Genomic DNA, 22,844 nt, shown 5'->3' with positions numbered 1-22,844 from the left:
AAGCAATGGGTAGAATTGAGCTGGATGGTCTGGGATTTCATCATGCTTTTGAGTACAGTAGATAATTTTAAACTTATGAATAGTTTATTTCTGGAATTTTCCACTTCAGACTGTGGTTGACCTCAGATAAACTAACACCATGGGAAGTGAATAGAGGTGACTACTCAGTGTAGTACGATGTAAAACCAATACAGTCTTTAAAAAATTCTCTCTCTCCTTTTAAACTCCAGGTCTATTGTTGCCTACCAGCCAGCAGGGCTGAACACTCACACCTTTGATGCCGCTGCTTTTTTTAAATCAGTTGGCATTTTTCTAGGTATATTTAGTGGCTCTTTTACCATGGGTGCTGTAACTGGTGTTGTGACGGCTTTAATATCCTTTTGGTACTTTGGGGCCCTGTCTGGCTACACAATGTGACATTATACTTTCAAAGAGAAAGTTCTCAGCTCTTCCTTTCAGATCAGAATCTGAAATTGCCTCTTCCACTGAGGTATGGTACTTCACTAAAATGGGTCAGGCATGATGGCTGGGTCCCAGGTTAAGAGTCCAAGAAAAATAGTGGGAATGAAACCCTAGGCAAAGCTTTGTCTTCTTTGCTTCTCCTTCCCCTTCTTATGAATCAGATGGGATGCCAGTATTAGGGGTACAAAGAATGGAGGAACCCAGAGGGTTGGGAATCAGGAACCAGATGGACATTAACTTAGCCCCAGGCTTCTGCTGCTATCTGCTATTAGAGGACATATGTGTGTTAAGGTGGCCATAAGTAACTGGGAGCCATTGGTGGGAATTACTATGGTACAGTAGCTCCATAAGTAAAGGATGGTATGATATTCAGTTTAAAATAACCAACCAAAAAAGAAATGAGTGGAAAGACTAGGCAATGTTTTTTTCTTTTTCTTTTTTCTTCTTCTTCTTCTTCTTTTTTTTTTTTTCCAAGGTAGGATCTCACTGTAGCCCAGGCTGACCTGGAATTCACTATGTAGTCTCAGGGTGGCCTCGAACTCACAGTGAGCCTCCTACCTCTGCCTCCCTTGTGCTGGGATTAAAGGAGTGCGCTACCATGCCCAGCTCTTAACCCTTTTAAATACACAATTTAGGATTAAGTACATTCACACTATTGTATAGTCATCCTTACTATCTGTCCCTAAAAATTTTTCCTCATTTTAAACAGAAGCTCTGCAGCTATTCAACAGTAACTTTCCATTCTCTGTCTCTCTAGCCTTGGTCCTGTATGGTGCTAGAAAGTTTAACTTTCTATGTGTGGTTGTGGTGGGGAATAAAATCCAGAACCTGAAACACTCTAAGCAATTATCTACCACTGAGCTATATCCCCAGCCCTTGAAAAGCTTAAATTTTATTACTTGAAAAAATGTCTGGGCTTAGGGGGATGCTTGAGTGGCAGAATGCTAGCCTAGCGCATGCAAGGCCCTAGGTTTCATTCCCAACACCACAACAATAAGGGAGGGAGACGGTCTGGAGAGATAGCTTAGCGGTCAAGCGCTTGCCTGTGAAGCCTAAGGACCCCGGTTCAAGGCTCGATTTCCCCAGGACCCACGTTACCCAGATGCACAAGGGGGCGTATGTGTCTGGAGATCATTTGCAGTGGCTGGAAGCCCTGGCATGCCCCTTCTCTCTCTCTCTGCCTCTTTCTCTCTCTCTCTCTCTGTCACTCTCAAATAAATAAATAAAAATGAACAAAAAAGGGGAGGGAGAAGCGTTAGGGTCCCCAAGGAAGAGATGTAGGGAAAGGCTATCCCTCAGGGCGGGGTCCCAGTTTATAGTGTTTGTAACGCCCATGCCTGGAGCTACTGTCCTTAATGGATGCTGACGTGACCAAGTTTACCAAGCTGCACTGCTTCCCCCTGCTGGAGACAGCGCTCTTCTTTCTGATGTCCTGGAGCACGTTTCTCTTGGCGGAGGCCTGTGGCTTTACAGGTGAGTTCCCTCCTGTGCTGTGGCAGGAGTTATGGGAGTATGTGGAGGTTCCCAAGAGAATTCTTGACAGCAGCTACCTGAAGCTGCTCAGTTGCTTCATCTTCATGGAGGATTGCTGAGCATGGCTAGCGTTCCATCTTCATGAACTAACCAGTTTTCAAAAACTTGCTGTATTTTAATGTTAAAGTTTATTATTCCAAACACAGACATATTTTTGCCTACTTGCTCTAACTATAAGGTATATGTTTAGCTACAAAGGTTATTAATGATACTCAAATGTTATCTGTGTACTCCCCTACATTCCATGTTATTTCACAGATGGTAACATAGCTAGCACATATTTGTCCTTAAAGGCAATTTTGCATCTACTCAGATGAGGATCAACACAATTTTTCATTGTTTTTTTTTTCCAGTCTAATATATTTTTTTCAATGCCATGAAAAACAATGTGTTTTGGTGGTGCCAGATTTACATACAGATTGAGTATCCCTATCCAAAATGCTTGTGACCAAAATTATTTGGATTTTAACTTTTTTGGAATTTAGACTACTGTCCTATATACAAGGTAACTTGAGATATACCTTATATATAGGACCAGAAGGTAATTTTATATAATATTTTTAATAATTTGGTATATGAAACAGAGGTTATATATTATAGCTGAAAGTTTCTTGAAGGGTAATTTCTTCTTTGGCTAGACTGGATAAACTATATTGTATACCTGTGTTTGGGCTGCTTTCCATCACATGAGGTAAGGTGTGAAATTTTCCACTTGTTGCATTATGTTAGTGCTCAAAAAGTTTATTTCCACAGTTCAAATTTTGTATTTTCAGATTCATGGTATTCAGCCTGTAATAGTAATGTGGTCAGTTGTGTTGGTTTTCCTTACATTCCCTCATTCATTCAGATTTTTCATTAGAAAATTCAAGTACAAATCTTATGCACAATGCAAGTAGGAACTATTTTTATAATATTTTCAAAATGCTACAACATATCTTTATATGATACATCACAAAATGTCTTGCTCCCTTAAAACTTGACAGTTTGCTGTAAATGTATAGTCTCAGGTGTGTTCCAGAAATGTAGACCATCAGAGTATACAAAACTATTAGTTACTTTACTCATTGCTGTGAAAAATACCTGACAAGAAGCAGCTTAAGGAAGTAAGGGGACATTTCAACTTACAGTTCCATGTTCTAAGAGTTACAGTCCATTGTGGCAGCGAAGACGTGGTGGCAGGAGCATGAAGCAGCTAGTCACATTGCAAATATAGTCAGAAAGAGAGTGAACAGGAAGTGACCCTGGGCCCAACTAGTGACAGAAAGATCTACCTCCCAAAGGTTCCACAACCTTCCCAAACAGTGCTACTTAACTGTGTTGAAATACAAGAGCCTATGGGAGAAATTTCACATTTAAACCACAGCATTTTGAAACTAGCTTCATTCATTCTAAAAGCAGAGAGGAAAATGACAAAAGTGTATGATGGACCTACGCAGTTTCTTGGACATAGGAGTTTAGGGGAAGGAAGAGGATGTTCTTAACACCGAAACACGGGGTAAGAGTAGTTGGGGAACATGCTCTTAAAGGAAGAAAGTCAGGACTGGGAGACAGAAAAATTGATTTCAGGGAAGAGGGACCAAAGGACTCTCCATAATAGGAAACCCTCAAAAATATTGAGGATGTTGAGTGAGCAAGGTTTTTCTGCATTAATTTTATTTGAACAGGGTTATTTTCCTGCCTGTTTTCCCCACTAATTTAAAAAAATCACTCAACAGGTGTTGTTGCTGTCCTTTTTTGTGGAATCACGCAAGCTCATTACACCTATAACAACCTGTCAGTGGAATCAAGAAGTCGAACCAAGCAGGTGAGAGAGGGCTTTCGTGCTGATGTTCTACCAGGCATGTGGGAAGGGGAGCATGGGGTTTACAGCCTCCTTTTCCCTTATCTATGCAGCTCTTTGAGGTGTTACACTTCCTGGCCGAGAACTTCATCTTCTCCTACATGGGATTGGCACTGTTTACCTTCCAGAAGCACGTTTTCAGCCCCATTTTCATCATTGGCGCTTTTGTATCCTTTTCTCATTCCGCTTTCTACCCAGAGAGGTGTCCACTATTGGGGAAGCTATCCTACTGCTAATAATAATTACTTTATTACTATTTCTGTTTGGGGTGGGTGACTAGCTAGTATTAGTTCATAATATTTTTACTGTGACAAAAAGAATGTGGAAGTAATGCTTCATAAAGCTAAATGTATTCAATGTAAAGAACTGGCATTTATTCCTGCATTTTCTGTGTAACAAGGGATTTCTGTTTTAAACTGGTAGTTGGCAGGTGATGGTTTTGTAGAGCTCCTCCTGGGTAAATCTAAAAGACAGCAACCATGTCAGTCCTCAGAATTATTATTTTCTTTTAAAGGCATGTACCTCCATGTCTGGCTCATTTATGTATTTTTCTTTCTAAGATTTATATCTTATATTGGGAAACATTTTTATTAGATGTAGACATATTTTGTATGTAAACAACACATGTTGGTACCATCCTTTCCCTCCTCCCTGCCCCTTTTCTGAAGAGGCCTTCCTCATAGGGGGTTCAGGTCAACCCCATGGAGATTATAGGTCATGCATTATGCGGGGGGGGGGGGGGGGGTCAATGTCTCTGTGCAAAATGTCCTAACTTGTGGCTCTAACAATCTTTCTACTCCCTCTCCACAAAATTCCCTGAGCCATGCTGGGAGCATTTTAAGTTTACTTCAGTGATGGGTACTTAGGAACCTCTGGATCTCTGGTTTGGTAGGTGTTGAGTGTCATCAGTGTCTAACTCCTTCATCCTTGTGCTGATATCAGATTCACTAAGAAAGCAGCATTCTTGCTCACTTCCCCGATTCTTTGGTAGTTTCACCTGGGGCCAGGGTGGAGTACACTGGGTCATTTATCTCCTCAGGTCTAGCTCCTGTCTGAAAAAGAGAATGAAGTCAGCACTGGTTAGATGGGATAACTATTATTAGTTTAGAGAGAATTAAAAGGATTTAGACCCTCTTATAGCCCAAGGTTAATGGGAGCTTGATGATTGATAGCAGAATCTGTTAGCCAATCCAAGGGCAGTTGGTTACCCACCATGGCTGTGTGCTGTTATTGCACTTATGTGAGCATCATGTCAGGTTGTTTGCTTCTGAGTTGCTTGGATAGATGTTGGCCATTTTCCCCTGGTAGTTCATGTAGCACCTTCCAGCACTAGATGGGCTAATTGTCTAGGACTGGCTCTCTTCCAGATTCCAACCAGGTCTCGTCATGGTCCATGCTGACAGCATATGGTATCTTCAGCAGTAGGGTCTTACCATTAACCTCTGGTGGGTAATCAAGTGCTCTGACAGAAGTCTGTCTTGTTTGTTTTAGGAGATCTAGTAGGTCTCTCTGATCAACAGCTCATTGTGGATGCAGACCGCACCCTGGTACAGGGAATTACAGGTCAGTGGCAAGGGAAAAGAAAAAAGAAAAAGAAAGAGAAGAAAGAGAAACGGGGGAAATTGTCCAAGGCCCTTTGATTCAGGTGCTCCCCCTAAGATCCTCTTGGGGGTTCCAACTTTTAGTCTGACTTCCAGGATATAGGATTCTGTGGTGCCAATTCAATTTGGGTTCAGTTTTGTGTCTACCCCACCCTTCCCCTTTCTATAAGCCCTACCCTCCCTATTGTCCAAGCCTCAAGATGCTATTCAGGTATTTCAGCAACTCAGGTTGATTCAGGTTAGGAACCACAGGTGAGTTGTCTTTCTGTGATTGTGTGAGGTCACTTAGGGTGATCTTTCCCAAGTTTGACCACTTTTCTACAAATTTCATTGTGTCATTTTTTTCTTACTGCTGAGTAGAATTCTATCATGTAGATATACCACATCTTGGTTATTCATTCATCCAATGATGGACACCAGGGTTGGTGCCAGTTTTTAGATATTATGAATTGAGCAGGTATAAACATGGTTGATCAAAGATCTCTGAAGTGAATGTGGAGCTTTTAGGGTCAATGCCCAGTGAGGGAATAACAGGGTCTGTTGGTAACTCTATATTCATTCTTTTCAGGAGTCTCCATATTGATTTCCATAGTGGTTATATGAGCTTACTTTCCCACCAACAGTGAATGAGTGTTCCTATTTTTTCACATCCTTGCCAACATTTGTTTTTATTTGATTTTTTAATGTCTGCTATCCTTACTGGAGTGAGGTGGAATCTCATAGTTCTTTTAATTTGCATTTCCCTAATGGTTAGGGATGTTGAACATTTTATTCAGTGTGTGTTAGCCATTTGTAATTCTTCCTCTGAGAACTCCCTATGTAGTTATCTGCCCCACTTTTTGAGTGGGTTGTTTGATTTTTTTTATTATTTAGTTTTTTTTTTTTTTGAGTTCTTGGTAGATTCTAGATATTAGGCTTCTGTCAGTGGTATAGCTGGCAAAGATTTTCTCCCATTTAGTGGATAATCTGTTGGCTCTGCTTATGGTATATTTATCTGTACAAAAGCTTTGTAGCTTCATGAGATCCCATTGGTTAAGTGCTTAATTTCCTGAGCTACTGACTGGGGTTTTGTTCAGGAAGTCTTTTCCCAGTCCTATATCGTAGAGAGTGCTTCCTGTTTTTTTCTTCCACTAGTTGATGAGTTTCAGGTCTTATATTGAGGTCTTTATTCCATTGGACTTGATTTTTGTATATGGTGAAATGAGTGGGTCTGATTTTGTTTTTTTACATATGGTCATCCAATTTGTCCAACACTATTTGTTGAAGATGCTGTCTTTTCTCCAATCTACATTATTGGCACCTTTGTCAAAGATCAAGCAGCTGCAGTTACTTGACCTAAGGTCTGGATCTACAATTTTGTTCCATTGGTGTATGTTTCTGTTTTTATTCCAGTACCATACTGTTTTTGTCACTATTTCCTCGTAATATAGCTTTATATCAGGTATTGTGATACTGCCAGAGGTGGTCCCCCTCCAAAGATATGTTTGGATATCTGAGGCCTTCTGTCATTACATATGTATTTTGAGATCATTTTTTCAATATCTGTGAAGAAGGATGCTGGTATTTTTATTGGTATTGTGTTAAATCTATATCTTGATTTGGTGGTATTTCCATTTTTACAATATTAATTGTACCTATCCAGGAGCATGGAAGGACTTTCCATCTTCTCAAATCCTTCTCAATTTCTTTCTTGAGTGTTTTATGTTTTCATTATATAGGTCTTTCACATCCTTGGTTAAGGTTATTGCAAGGTATTTATTTATATATATATTTTTTGTTGCTATTGAAAATGGGATAGCCTTACTGTTTCCTTGCTCTGTATATTTGTCCTTCGCACATAGAAAAACTACTGACTTTTGTGCATTGATTTTGTATCTTGCCACTTTGCAGAAGGAAGTTATCACCTTTAGAAGTTTTGAGATGGAGACTTTTGGGTCACTTATATATAGGATCATGTCGTGTGCAAATAGGGCTAATTTGACTTTTTCCTTTCTAAATTGAATCCCTTTTATTTCTTTTTCCTGTCTTTTTTGCTTGGGCTAGTACTTCTACCACTATGTTGATGAATAGTGGTGAGAGTGGGCACCCCTGTCTTGTTCCCAATCTCAGTGGGAAATCCTTGAGGCTTTCCTCACAAAGTATTAATTGGGCTTTAGGAGCTTTATATAGCCTTTATTGTGTTGAGATATAAACCATCCATGCTTAATCTTTACAGTGTTTTGATCATGAAGTGGTGTTGTATTTTGTCAAAGGCCTTCTCTGCATTGAGATGATCATATGGTATATTACATTGACTGATTATCATATGCTAAACCATCCTTGCATCCCTGGGATGAAGCTTACTTGATCAAGGTGGATAATGCTTTTGATCTGTTGTTGAATTTGGTTTGCAAGGATTTTGTTCAGGATTTTTGCATCTAAGTTCATTAGGGATATAGGCCTATGTTTTCTTTCCTTGTTGCATGTCTTTCTGTATTAGGGTGATACTAGCTTCACAAAAGGAGTAGGGGAGGATTCCCCATTCTCCAATTATACAGAGAAGTTTGAGAAATATTGGGTTCAGTCCTTCAATGGAGGTTTGATGGAATTCATCTGAGAAGCCATCCGGTCCTGGACATTTCTTTTTGGGGAGGGGTTTTTTAAAGATTGATTTTTATTTATTTATTAGAGAAAGGGGGAGAGAGAGAGAGAGAGACAGAGAGTGAGTGAGAATGGGCATACCAGGGCCCATTCTGTCTCTAGAGAGCCACTGAACATAAACTCCAGATTCATGTGCCACCATGTGCATCTGGCTTATGGTACATGGATAATCGAACCTGAGTTCTTAGGCTTTGTAGACATGCGCCTTAACCTCTAAGCCATCTCTCCAGCCCGAGGTTTTTTGTTTTTGGGTTTTTTGTTGTTGTTATTATTATTATTAACCACTAAGCAATGTCTCCAGCCCTGTTTATTTTATTTTTCGAGGTAGGGTCTTACACTAGCCCACACTGAGCTGAAAACTTACTTCATATCTCAGGCTGGCCTTGAACTCACAGCGATCCTCCTACCTCAGCTTCCCAAGTGCTGGGAATAAAGACGTGTGCCACCACACCTGGCTCAGGATTATTTTTATTTATTTATTTTTATTTTTTAAATTTTTATTAACATTTTCCATGATTATAAAAAATATCCCATGGTAATACCCTCCTCCCCCCACACTTTCCCCTTTGAAATTCCATTCTCCATCATATTACCTCCCCATCTCAATCATTGTACTTACATATATACAATACCAACCTATTAAGTACCCTCTTCCCTTCCTTTCTCTTCCATTTATATCTCCTTTTTCAGGATTATTTTTAACATTTTATCACCATTCAAAATTTAATTCAGCAGGTTTCCTCATTTTGGTAACTAGAATGTTCTGTTTCCCTTGTTTCAAACTGAATACCTCAATGTGAGCAATTTTTCCTCATGGGCACACAAAAGCAAGGGCCATGCTCTTGTCCAAACTGCCTTGATGCTGTGGATCATGGGTAGAAAGCTCCTTTTGTTTTTCTAAATAAGAAAGGAAGGAAAGGAGGGAGGAAAAAGGAAAAGAAAATGTGAAAATCTAATTGGCAGTAAGAAAGAAAAAGACAGAGGAGGAGGAAAAGAGAGGACTTAGAAAAGTACTTGACTTGGGTCCCCTTAAGAATGCAGTGCTTTGGTGGTTGGCATCTGTCTCTCATCTCTTGAATAAGTAGGAATGTGAGTGCCTAATGGATCAATAGCTTAAGATTTTGTTTGCTTTGCCAAAAATACTGTTGTTTTCATTGAAATTAACTTTTCTGGGGCTGAATTCAAGATCCTGAACAGGTAGTCCCCTATTGCTGAACATTTGCTTTTTGCCTCTTCTGATGCCTCATGGGAATTCTTAGCTCTTAGAATATTATCTAAAAAAGAGTGTTTTTATTTTCTCCTCGGTGTGTGTGTGTGTGTGTGTGTGTGTGTGTGTGTGTGTGTGTGTAAGGCTGACCCTCCCATGTTAGTAGTGATGGTGGGTTCTTAGTTAGGGTCTCATGTGCTTAGCTAGTAGACTTATACATTCATTACACTAACAGTTTAGAAGCTGTGGGATTTTTTTTTCTTCACTAAGAAAGATGCAGCATGCTCTGATTTGTATTTCTAGCACGGCATCCTGGGAGAGATAGTGAGAGCGAGTCTAATCCTTGTTTACAGATGAGGGCCTGTGGCAGGGTGAGTCATATCTGCTTACCTCATAAGGATTTTTCCTACAGCCCTGGGTTAGAATGTGCTCTATAAGAACTACCTGTTTCCTTTTGCTAAAAACAAAACCAAAAATGGAAAGGAAGAAAGGAAAAAGCAGCAAAGCAGTTAATGTTCTACCCTGGAGGAATAGAAGATAGTTCAGCCCTGGCTTCTGTTTCAAACAGCTGTGGCTGTTGCAGCTGGCACACTGCTGCAGTGAAAACTCCCTGTTCCTCTGGCTCCCAAGGGGGTTTCCTTCTCTGACCAGGGAACTGTGTAGCTCTCTGTTGGGTCTTATCTAAACTTGGCAAGCGACAGACCAGTTTCCCTAAATTCTTTGCATCTCACAGTAAGAATTTCTTTTTCAAAATTTCGTATCACCAAAGACATTTAAGCCACATAGCTGGAGACTTCTCCCAGGGTTGATTTGTGCGAATGAGCTGAACATGTCTTTGTGGTGTGACTACTTTAAGCTTCCCCACCTCTTATTTTCAGTGCCCAGACTCTTCCAGGCATCAGAGTCCTGATATTTGGTTTTGACTCCAGGGTTATTTTGTTTTTCCTTCCACTATAGCCCAGCACACTGTGTGCTTTTCTCAGCTCTGACTCCTGCCATGGTACTTTAGCTAGTTTCTGAACCCATTTTTAAGATAGATTGAGAAACCAGTTAATACCAGCTGAATTAACTTAGAAAGTTATGATAGTTTGTTGAACAAGTTAAAATTATGTTTATGAGCCAGGAAGTTAGAAAATTGACCAAATGGCTCCTGTTTTGTTGCTGAGAGATTCTTCTAGAAGGAAACTAAACAGCTTATCTTCTTTGGGCAGGTCTCTGGATCACAGCATCCCTAAAATTCTCTGGCCAAAGTATACTTGGAAGCGCCATTCTCAAAACTCGCTAGGGGGCTGGAGAGATGGCTTAGCCATTAAAGCACTTGCCTGTGAAACCTAAGGACCCAAGTTTGATTCACCACATCTCATGTTAGCCAGATGGCATATGCATCTGGAGTTCGTTTGTAGTGGCTAGAGGCCCTGGTGTGCCCATTTTTTTCTCTCTGTCATTCTTTCTCTCTGTGTCTCTCTCCCTCCATCCCTCTGTCATTCATAAATAAATAAATAAAGTAATAAATGCTAAAACTTGTTAGGTCCTTAACCTCCACCTGGTGGTCAGGTTGCCATCTTCCTGGGCAGAGCTGCACACATCTACCCGCTCTCCTTCTTCCTCAACTTGGGCAGAAGGCATAAGATTGGCTGGAATTTTCAACACATGATGATGTTTTCAGGTAAAAAAAAAAAAGTATAAATGTAAAGAAAATGTTGAGCAATTCTTCAAGAATGACTGCTTTATAGTGAAAATCACAGAGAAGCCTCAGGGATATGCCAGAGAGTTTGGGATTTATACTGGGCCATTTACATTACAGGGAAACATTTATAGCTTGATAAGGAAGGGCAGTGAAGAGCTACTCTAGGATCTTATTCTTCAAGGCTTTGAAATGCCTGAAGTTCCACTTTTGTGCTGCTTACAGTGCTCACCAAATAAAATAACCTGCATCATAGTTCCCCTCTCTCTGACCCCAAAGTTCTCTTCTCATGTTTAAAATTGACTGATGGCCTCATTGGCTATAGAGTGATCTAGATATCTTTTAATTACACTTTTCTGTTGTTTGATACTGGGTCTTGCTATATAGCGTAGGCTGTCCTTGAATTCCTGATCCTCCTGCCTCAGCCTCCTAAGTGCTAGAATTACAAGTGTACCACCACAGCCAGCATATATCACTTTATTTTATTAGGTAAAATTAATAGAAAATATCAACTGTGTCCTGCTTCTTAATGTAACTTTTACTAAGCCATCACTTAGTTAATTATTGTGAAGCTCTAGAATAATATTAATAATTGCTAAATCTCTGGGAAAGTGAAAAATTTATAAACAAAGACAGTATGTCTAACTTCATTCCCTTGTATATAATATACCCACACTCTTACTCATGATGAGTAAGAGTTTATATTTGATAATGTACCAAAGACTGTAGATTCTGTCTTTGCTATATAGCAAATTAAGAATATGGCACAGGGAAGGAACAAAATAGCTAACAAAGATAAACTCTAAAGCTTTAAAGTGTTACTACTCTTAAAGCTCATTAATGTAAATCAGAGATCATCAAAGACACTGGGCTAAGTATGGCTGCTTCATTGTTATATACTGCTACCAGTTAAAATCTTTTATAGGTGAATATTTGCAGCCTATTTAATAATAGGAAACATAATCTTTAAAACTCATTGAAGCAAAATATGCTTCCTAAAGACATCCATTTTTTTTTTCTTTTGGTTTTTCAAGGCAGGGTCTCACTCTAGCCCAGGCTGACCTAGAATTCACTATGTAGTCTCAGGGTGGCCTTGAACTCATGGCAATCCTCCTACCTCTGCCTCCCAAGTACTGGGATTAAAAGCGCATGCCACCACACTCAGCCAAGATGTCCATTCTTTTCATTAGTGGACATATATTAAAACAAAGTAGACTCTGTTGTTATTATGATGTTCTTCTTGAAATCAGTGGTAATTTGTAGCAATGTGTTTTGCATAAATACCTACATAATCCTTGATTTTACCTTTCGGCCCACAAAGCCTAAAATGCTTGAAATCTGGTCCTTTACAGTAAGAGTTATCAACTCCTGATGCAGGTTAGGTTGTATTTTCACTCCTGTGCCCTGTTTTCCACAAATGTGCCTTATGATGTAATTGCACTTATCCTGGGTTTTACATTTCTATTAACAGTGTAGTATTTGGCTAACGTTTGGGTCACAGACTTGCATTTGTTATTACTTCTATTCCTTTTGATTTTCAGTCACTATCGGGAGACTCATTTCAGTAGTAAGAGTATTAGTATTTCTAAAATGTGCTGTACAGAATACTGTGTTTCTCTCATTGTAGGTAGGGATTTTGCAAAAGACAACTTCAAATAGAAGAGCACATGACTTTAAGGCTCTTCTTTCTCAAAAAGCTTGCCTCCTAAAATACTTGGCTAGGCTAGAGGATTTAGCAAGTACAGCAGTGGATTTTGAGGAGACAGTTTCCGTATCCTTATCAGTAGATCTTCCTTTGTGGTCCCTGCAGGCCTCAGGGGAGCGATGGCGTTTGCCTTGGCCATCCGTGACACAGCCTCCTATGCCCGCCAAATGATGTTCACAACCACCCTCCTCATCGTTTTCTTCACTGTCTGGATCGTTGGTGGAGGCACGACCCCCATGCTGTCATGGCTTAATATAAGGTCAGTTTGGAACCAAAGCCAGTTTTGTGTCTTCATAAGTCACCATTACTGAGAATGATCAGCATCTACGCAGGGTATGCTACAGCTTAGTTCATGGAAGGATTTTTCAGTCTTATTCAAGGGGGGGGGTAAAAATTGAAAATTTTAATCTGGGCGTGGTGGCGCACACCTTTAATCCCAGCACTGGGGAGACAGAGATAGGAGGATCACCATGAGTTCAAGGCCACCCTGAGAATCCATAGTGATTTCTAGGTCAGCCTGAGTTAGAGTGAAACCCTACCTCGAAAAAAAAGTTAAAGTCTTTGAAGTATTAGAATTTTCCAGCAGAAGGGCTTTGGATATTGACAAGTAGCACAAAGCTCTGTATTCAAACCCCAGCACCATCAAAAAAAAAAAAAAAATCTAGGAGAAAAAAATGAAATATTAATTAAAAATATTTTATTTTGGGCTGGAGAGATGGCTTAGCGGTTAAGCGCTTGCCTGTGAAGCCTAAGGACCCCGGTTCAAGGCTCGGTTTCCCAGGTCCCACGTTAGCCAGATGCACAAGGGGGCGCACGCGTCTGGAGTTGGTTTGCAGAGGCTGGAAGCCCTGGCGCGCCCATTCTCTCTCTCTCCCTCTATCTGTCTTTCTCTCTGTGTCTGTCGCTCTCAAAAAAAAAAAAAAAAAAAACCTTAAAAATATTTTATTTTTATTTATTTATTGGAGAGAGAGAGAAAAAAAAAAAATGAATGTGTATGCCAGGGCCTCCAGCCACTGCAAATGAACTCCAGACGCATGCGCCACCCTATGCCTCTGGCTCACATGGGTCCTGGGGAATCAATCAAGGTCCTTTGCTTTGCAGGCAAACGCCTTAACCATTAAGCCATCTCTCCAGCCTGAAATGTTAAAAATTTTAATCACTGTACACAGGAAATTGGAAATGCCTGGATCCCGCTAGGGCAGTGGTGACATTAAAGCAAGAATTCAAAATCTTAAAGAAGAGGCAGGAAGAGGTAACAGGCCTGTAGGCCCTTACTGATGTCTAGTGTTTTGTGTTACTTTGAAATATAGCTCCTGAAGAATCTCTCCTTAGCCAAAAATTTAAAAGACAGTAGAGTTTGCTTCTTTGTGAAATTGTATGCGATGTATCCTTTTGCTTGAATGCACAAAAAAGATGACATTTCCTATGTGACCCTCACCTGTTACAGCCTCATGGTCTCCCTGGCCTATGATGTTGCAGCTGTATCAGGACAGAGGAACACTCACCTGAGTTTGTATTTTTTTAAATTTTTTAATTTTTTTTCAATATGAGAGAGGGGGGGGAGAGAACATTGTCATGCCAGGGACTTAGCCACTGCATATGGACTCTAGACGCTTATACCACCTTATGCATCTGGCTTACATGGGCTCTGGACATTTGAATCTGGGTCCTTAGGCTTTGTAGGCAAACACCTTAACCACTAATCCATCTCTCCAGCCCTTGTTTGTATTTTTGAAACAAGATTTCATGTGTCCCATGCTGGCCTTAAATGCCTATGTAGCCAGATGGCTTGAACTCCATATCCTCCTGCCTCTACTTACCTAATGCTGGGATTACAGGTTTACACCCATTCGCCCAGCCTCTTAGTTTGATTTTTTAAAATTATTTTATTTAGTTGAGAGAAAGAGGCAGATAGGGAGAGAGATTGGGTGCTCCAGGTCCTCCAGCCACTGCAAACAAACTCCAGAAGCATGCCACACCTTGTGTATTTGGCTTATGTGGTCCTGGGGAATTGAACCTGGGTCCATTGGCTTTGCAGACCAGTGTGTTAACCACTAAGTCATCTCTCCAGCCCCTTAGTTTGATTTTCAAATAGCATTTGAATTCCAGACTCTGTACTCCTGTGTCTTATGGTCAAAAAGGACATCCACAGCCTAACTCTGACTCTGCTTTCAGAACCACCCCTCACTGTCTTTGGGCTGTAGTTTTCCCTAGCATTAAATGAAGCCTGTCTGCCACAGCACTTCCTGGGCCCTGAGGGTGATGGTGAGCTCATTAAGGAGGCACTTGTGGGGCTGGAGAAATGGCTTAGCAGTTAAGGCACTTCCTGCAAAGCCAAGGGACCCAGATTCGATTCCCCAGAACCCATGTAAAGCCAGATGCACATGGAGGCACATGCATCTGGAGTTCCTTTGCAGTGGCTGGAGGCCCTGACACGCCCATTCTCTCTCTATATATATCTGCCTCTCTCTCTCAGTCTCTCAAATAAATATTTTTTTTTAAAGAAGGCACTTGAGGACTTATTCTCTGAATAGTCACAAGGTGGCAGTGTTTTTCCCTGCTGATTTTTAGTTTGTTTTCTCTCCACTAGAATGTAGAGTATAGGAGACAGCTGAAACTTTTCTCTGAGAAGGGAAATGAAACAAGGATGTCTCAGCCATTCTTGGAGGTAGGCTAAAAAACTAGGAATTGAGAGAATAGCCTTTTCCATTTGAGACTTTGATATTAATGATAAGCAAGGGTCTAGGGCTTGACCATTCATTACTTGCTACATCTTTTCAGGGTTAGTGCTTCAGCCAGGGTAGGGCCTTACTGGTGCCAATCATAGTTGTCACTAACATATTTCTTTTTTTTTGTTTTTTGAGGTAGGGTTTCACTCTAGCTTCAACTATGTAGTCTCAGGGTAGCCTTGAACTTGTGGCAATCCTTCTACCTCCTGAGTGTGGGGATTAAAGGCGTCTGCCACCACACCTGGATCACTAACATATTTCAAAAGATAATTTTATAACATTCCTATAATAATCTTTATAATATTCCTATATGAAATATTATCTTCCAACATAGTACTGTGACCTCTATTTTAGACTTGGGGGAACTAAGTGACAGAGCAACAACATTACTCAAGTCACAATGCTCTAAGTGGATTGAAACCCTGGCAATCTTGTTAGACTCCATATGCTTATCCACTTTGTTGGCCACCTGTCAGAAGGCTACTGTCCTAAAGACTACTCTTGTGTCATAAAATTTGCAGTGGCTAAAATTATTTATTTATTTATTTATTTTAAATTTTTATTAATTAGTTTTGTATTCAGCAAATACAGTCAGTTTGGTACCATTATTAGGCTCATCCGTGACCTACCCCCTCCCCATTGGCCCCTCCTTGTTCAGGTATATGGGTCATGCATTGTGGAGTTAGCCCACAGATATGGGTAAGATAAATGTCTCTGCATATCATGACCCAACATGTGGCTCTGACATTCTTTCCGCCCCCTCTTCCGGAAAATTTCCCTGAGCCATGTTGGGTTCATTTTTGGTCTGCTTCAGTGATGAGGTGTTGGGGGGCCTCTGAGGCTCTTGCTCTCTGATTTGGTAGGAGTTGATTTTTCTCTGTGTTGATCTCCTTCCCCCTTATGCTGGTATCTGGTTCATCAGGAAAACAGCACCCTTGCTTGTTTCGCCAATTTTTCTTAGTTTCAGCCGGGGCCCTTCTAAGGTATGATAGGGTGGCTCTCTCCTTAGGATCTACATCTATCTGAAAAAGAGAAGCAGATTCTCCAACGGAGAGTAAGTTAGCACCAGGACAAATGAGATAACCCTTACTTTTTTTTTATAGAGAATTTAATAGGTGTAGGCCCTCTTGTAGCCCATGATTGATGGTAGCTTGATATTGGAGAGTGGGCTAATGTTTGGATATGGTTCTGACTTGTTTCCCAGAAACATCTATGGATCCCATACCACTGAGGGGATCAGTTAGCCAAATCAAGAGCAGTTGGTTCCCCACCATGGCTGTGTACCACTATTGCACTTGTGTGGGCATCATAACAGGTTATTTGCTGCTAAGTAGGTTAGACCATGAGTTGCTTGGACAGATATTGATCATTTTTCCCCAGTCGTCCATGTAACACCTTCTGGCACTAGACGCACTGACTGTCTGGGGACTGACTCTCTTCCAGCTTCCAGCCATGCCACTCCATTTTACGTGTCAACTGCATATGGTGTCTTCAGCAGTAGGGTCTTACCACTAACCTTTGGTGGGTCATCAAGTACTCTGATAGAAATCTGTCTGTCTTTTAGGAAACCTTGTAGGTCTCTGATCAAAAGCTCATTGTGGCTGATAGCCACCTGCTGATACTGGGAGTTACAGGTCAGTGCCCACTAAGAAAATGAGGAAAAGTTAACTAATATACAAGAGTTAGAGAGAAGAGAGGGAGGGGGGAGAGGGAAGGAGGGAAGATGTAGAAGATTAATGTTAGCCTTGATCCTGGAGTGGCTAAAATTTTAACCTCCTGTCATGAATCCTAAGAGTTGGATTAAGAAAAACAGTCCATCTTTGAGAACATAAACCAGAAGAAAAACAATTATACCTTGTGGACTTAAACTTGAGATGTAAAATGGTGCCATCTTTGTTTTATGTAGCAAGATGAAGACAAGAAAGGAAGTTGAGCCTATATACAGTTAAGAATCTTTGCATTTAGTGACCTCTGAGGTTACTTCTTGCTCCTATTTGTCTGGTTACTCAGTAGGTACCTTGGCTGTGCAGGGCCTGATAAAAACATATGTATTTTTCTTGCTATTTTCTACCTCCCCAAACATGCATGACCAAATAATTTTCCACTGAGAATAGAGGGTTGACCTACATGTACTTCTTTTTAAAAGTATTTGTGTTTATTTACTTGCAAGCAGAGAGAGAATGAAGAATGAATATGAGTTAATGGGTATACCAGGGCTGCCTACTGTGGCCGACGAACTCCAGATGCATGCACCGTTTTGTGCATCTGGCTTTAATGGGTACTGGGGAATTGAAGCCAGGCCAGTAGGCTTTGCAAGCAATTGTCTTTAACTATGAGCTATCTTTCCAGCCTCCATTTAAAAGACTTTTATTTATTTGTACAGAGAGAGAGAGAGAGAGAGAGAGAGGGAGAGAAAATGAGTGAGGAGGGAATGGTTGTACTTCTGATGATCTTTCAGAAGCATGGCCATTAAAACAGTCCTACCCAATGCAAAGTGTGTGGGCAGCTTTCCTTGAGGACATAATACCTAATACTAAGTTGGGAGCTTATAGGAACTGAGAATGGCTATTGAACAGACAACCAACAGTTCCTGCTCTAGGAGTCCTTTTCTGACTCCTCATTATGTACTAGGTGCTCTGTTCTCATTGCTTTCTGTATGCAGTCATCCACCCAGAGCAACAGGCTATGCATCTGGGATTTCAGTCAACCACAGATTGAAAATATTCAGAAAAAAAGGCTTCTATACTTAGCATATAGACTTTTTTCTTGTATTTTTCTGAACCATACACTACTGCACCTACTTATATATCATTTATGTTATAGTATCATAAATCATCTAGAGATGATTTAAAGTATCTGAGATGATGGGCTTAGGTTCTATGAAAATACTACCCCATGTGATGTAAGGAACTTGAGCATTTCAGACTTGGTTAACCACAAAGAGGGGTTCTGTTGAAACCAATCTGAGGAATGACTGTATTGTGTTGGCATTTTCAAATAGCCAATTATATACTCATGCATATATTCTGATAATATAAATTTTCCATGGACAAGGAAACAAGACTTAAAGAGATTACATAATGGGAATATGCCTCAGTGGCAGAGCTTTTGCCTAGCATACATGAGGCCTTGGATTTCATCTCTAGCTTTCATTCTCGGTTCTATGGTGGTGAGTTAAGATCTTGGTACATCATTATTAAAGTCTTTATTTTTATCCCTTATGAGAGTACTTGAGTACAGCAGCAGATTCTGAGAGAACTGGACCTTTTCAATAATTCAGGGAGCAACTTTAAATTGCTTATACAAAATCAGGTATAAGTACAAGGTATATATTCTCTGAATATATAAATGTGAGTTTTTCTGAACAGAATCAGAAATTATAATCTGTTTAAAAATTTTAAGAGCTTGCAATAAATACAAATATCATAGACAAAATCATAATTTTCTCTTTATAAATGAGTATCCCTAGTTTAAACAAAAATCTTAAATCTGAAATACTCTAAAGTCTAAAGCATTTTGAGTACCATGACACTTAGAAGACTTCGGATTTTGGAATACTTTGGATTTTCAGATTAAAGATGCCCAACTGGTAAAGTTGATAGTAATGTTTTTTTTTTTTTAAAGATTTTTATTTATTTATTTGATTATTTGAGAGTGACAGAGAGAGAAAGAGGCAGATTGAGAGTGAGAGAGAGAATGGGCGCGCCAGGGCTTCTAGCTACTGCAGACGAACTCCAGACGCGTGCGCCCCCTTGTGCATCTGGCTAACGTGGGACCTGGGGAACCGAGCCTCGAACCGGGGTCCATAGGCTTCACAGGCAAGCGCTTAACTGCTATGCCATCTCTCCAGCCCGATAGGAATGTTTTTAAAGAAACTTTTCAGATGTAAAGCACTTCTAGTCTCAAGCATGTCAGATAAAAGATAGCTAACCTGTAACACTTTTTTCTTACCTTTGGATCTGCCTAATTTATTTATTTCTTCTTCATACAATTTTGCAATATTACGTACAACATAGAGCATAAAAATTTAGTCTTTTTTCTAGCATGAGTATCGAAAGTTTTTGGTTATTATTATTTTAAAAAAGATTGTTCTGTTTTCATCACTCTTTTTTGGTAGTGCAAATTTTTTGAAATTGTCAAAGTTTACAAAGCCTCTATTAAGTTTCTTTCATGTGCGAGTCAGATTTCAGAGCACAAAAGTTGTAAAACATAAATCTTATTTTGAAATAGTTACAGATTTATAGGAAGTTATGAGAGTAAGACTGAGTGATCCTATGAGGTTTCCCAATAGCTCCATCTTATGCAGTTGTACAGTATCCCAACCAGGAGCTGGCATGGGTTTAATGTGTGTGGAGGTCTATGCTGTCTTGTTACGTATAGATTTGCATAAGCACCACTACATTCAAAATACAAAACTGTTCCATCAAGATGTCCCTAGATCTGTCCCATGTGTCACATTGTTCTTTTTACCTCCTACTATCCCTAACCCCTGGCAACCTCTAATTTGTTCTCCACCCCTACAGTTTTGTTTGTCATTTCAAGAATATTATATAAATTGAATCATTTGGTATATGATCTTTTGAGATTGTCTTTTTTCCCTATTCAGCATAATGTCTTGGAGCTCCATGTAGGCTGTTGTGCATATCAATATATTGTTTTTCCTTTTTTAAATGTCTGAACAATACTCTTTGGCATGAAAATTCATACCTTGAAGTACGTTTTTAGTAGTTTCTAGTTTAGTGGCCATTATAAATAAAGATACTGCGAGTATTTGTGGATATTTTTTCTTTTTAAATAATGTTTTAATGAGAGAGTGAAAGAGAGAGAGAGATAATGAATGAATGAATTGGGATGCCAGGGTCTCCAGCCACTGTAATTGAACTCCAGATGTGTGCAGCACCTTGTGAGCATGTGTAACCTTGCTTGCTTGAGTCACCTTGTGTGTCTGGCTTATGGGGGACCTGGAGAGTTGAGCATGAATCCTTTAGGTTTCACAGGCAAAATGCCTTAATCGCTAAGCCATCTCTCCAGCCTGATAAGTTTTTTTTTTTTAAATGAGTGTCTCTAAGATATGTGTCCAGGAGTATGAGAGCTAGATGAGATGGCAAATGGGTATTTAGTTTTCTATGAAATTGCTAAACAGTTTTCTAGAGCAAATGTATTAGTTCACATTTCCACTAATAGTATGTGAGGGATTGAGTTTCTTGGCATCCTCATCAGTGCTTGGTGCTTTTCATTCTGGCTATTCTAATAGATATATGGGAATCTCTCTTTAAAGGCTTGATTTTCATCTCTGTAATGGCCACCAATGTTGAACATCTCTTCATGTGCTTGATTTTCATACATATGTCTTCTTTCATGACATATCTGTCCTTTGCCTATCTTCTAATTAGATTGTCTTTTTGTTTGAGATTTCTTTGTTCTAGATACTAGTATATTGTCAGATATATGGTTTATAAATAGACATTTTCTCATAGTCTGTAACTTCTCTTGTATTCTTTTTAGTAGAGTCATAGAGTATAAATTTCAAGTTTGATGTGTAATGTAAAATCTTTTATTTTTCTTAGGTAGAGTCTCATTCTACCTCAGGCTTACCTGGAATTCACTATATAGTCTCAGGCAATCCTCCTACCTCTGCCTCCCAAGTGTTGGGATTCAAGGCATGTGCCACCATGCCTGGTTTATCTTTTATTTTTCTTGGTTAATTTTTTTGTGAGATGTAATATTATATTTTATTTGCCTATAGGTATATAATTGTTCTAGTATGGTTAGGAAAACTATCCTTATTCCATAGAATTACTTTTGCTCATTTGTCAGAATTCAGTTATCTGTATACAGGGGAGTCTGCTTCTGTTCTGCTCCATTGACTTACCCTTCTGTAATTACACAGTATATTTTGGCATCAGATAGACAAATTCTTTCCATACTCTTCTTTTATTGTTATTCTAGTTCTGGTCTATATGAATTTTAGAATAAGTTTACCTATATCTAAAAGGAAATCATTGTGTAGTCAAACATAGTGGTGCATGCCTATAATACTGGCTCTTACCAGGTTGAGGCAGGAGTTCAAAGCTACCTGGAAAGACCCTAACTCAGAAATTAAATAAAAAGATTTCTGGAATTTTCATAAGAATTGCATCAAACCTAATCTGAGTTTATGGAGATTGATATTTTCATTATGTTGTATCTTCCAGTACATGAATGTAGTAGGTTTATCCATTTATTTAACCTTGTTTGATTTCTTTATTTGCTATTTTGTTATTTTTAACATACAGAGCCTGCACATGTTTTGTTGGATCTTATACTATATCACCTTGCTGATTATATTTATTAGTTTTAAGAAGGGTATTGGTGGGGGGTTGCTTTTTTCTGTAGATTTTTTGGGGATTTTTTTTTTTTTTTTACATAGACTAGCATATCATGCAAATAGAGATGGTTTCACTTCATTGTCTCTAACCAGTGCATTTTCTTTTCCTGACTTACTGCTGTGGCTGACTTTCAGTGCTATATTTAATAAGAGCAGCAAGTGGACAGCCTTGCCTTGTTTCCATCAATAAGAATGAACCATTCATTCTTTTACCACTAGGTATCATATTAGCCATAGGGTTTTTATAGATATTCATTATCTGGTAGATGAAATTTTGATCTTTTGTTGATTTCCTCAATTTTTTCTAATGAATAGGTATTGAATTTTGTCAACTAAATTTTCTGTACCCATTGATACAATCATAATATTTTTTTAAATTTATTTATTTGAGAGCGACAGACACAGAGAGAAAGACAGATAGAGGGAGAGAGAGAGAATGGGTGCGCCAGGGCTTCCAGCCACTGCAAACGAACTCCAGACGCGTGCGCCCCCTTGTGCATCTGGCTAACGTGGGACCTGGGGAACCGAGCCTCAAACCGGGGTCCTTAGGCTTCACAGGCAAGCACTTAACCGCTAAGCCATCTCTCCAGCCCGCAATCATAATATTTTTTATTTAACCCTTTTCTATGGTAGATTTATTGACTAATTTCCAAATACTGAACCAGTCTTGTTTCTATAAAATAAACCCTATTTGGTTATGATGTATTATTTTACATATTGCTAAACTCTATAGCAAATGTGTTAAGTTTTTTTAATGTCTGTTCATGAGAAGTATTTCTTCTGCACTCATTTGTCTGGTTTTGGTATCAGGGTTATGTGGCCTCACAACATGAATTAGAATATATTCTGTGCTCTTCTGTTTTCTAGAAGATATTTTATAGAATTGGTTTTATTTTCTCAACCCTTCTTCTAGAGTTCTCCAGTGGAACTATCTAGGCTTGGAGACATTTTTCTGGAAAATTTTTAAGGTGGGGTCTCACTCTAGCTCAAGCTAACCTGAAACTCACTCTGTAGCCTCAAGCTGGCCTTGAATTCAGAGATCCTTCTACCTCTGCCTCCCAAATGCTGGAATTAAA

The 22,844-nt window shown here is 39.5% G+C and overlaps 1 protein-coding gene across 2 annotated transcripts in view; it reads left to right on the top strand.

Annotated features, from left to right (window-relative positions):
* The window catches only part of Slc9a7 (solute carrier family 9 member A7), a 174,943-nt gene that overhangs the window by 116,650 nt on the left and 35,449 nt on the right, over positions 1-22,844 (top strand). For both annotated transcript variants that reach the window (XM_045140359.1, XM_045140358.1), the window contains exons 7-12: positions 231-372; positions 1,830-1,935; positions 3,711-3,799; positions 3,889-4,002; positions 10,838-10,949; positions 12,778-12,931. In XM_045140359.1, the coding sequence (XP_044996294.1) occupies positions 231-372; positions 1,830-1,935; positions 3,711-3,799; positions 3,889-4,002; positions 10,838-10,949; positions 12,778-12,931 (717 nt within the window). The remainder of the gene's footprint in view (positions 1-230; positions 373-1,829; positions 1,936-3,710; positions 3,800-3,888; positions 4,003-10,837; positions 10,950-12,777; positions 12,932-22,844) is intronic.

The sequence above is a fragment of the Jaculus jaculus genome, chromosome X, assembly GCF_020740685.1.
Source record: "Jaculus jaculus isolate mJacJac1 chromosome X, mJacJac1.mat.Y.cur, whole genome shotgun sequence".
NCBI classification, from domain to species: domain Eukaryota; kingdom Metazoa; phylum Chordata; class Mammalia; order Rodentia; family Dipodidae; genus Jaculus; species Jaculus jaculus.
Note: the sequence above shows the minus strand (reverse complement) of the source record. Positions and strands in the feature narration are given on the sequence as shown.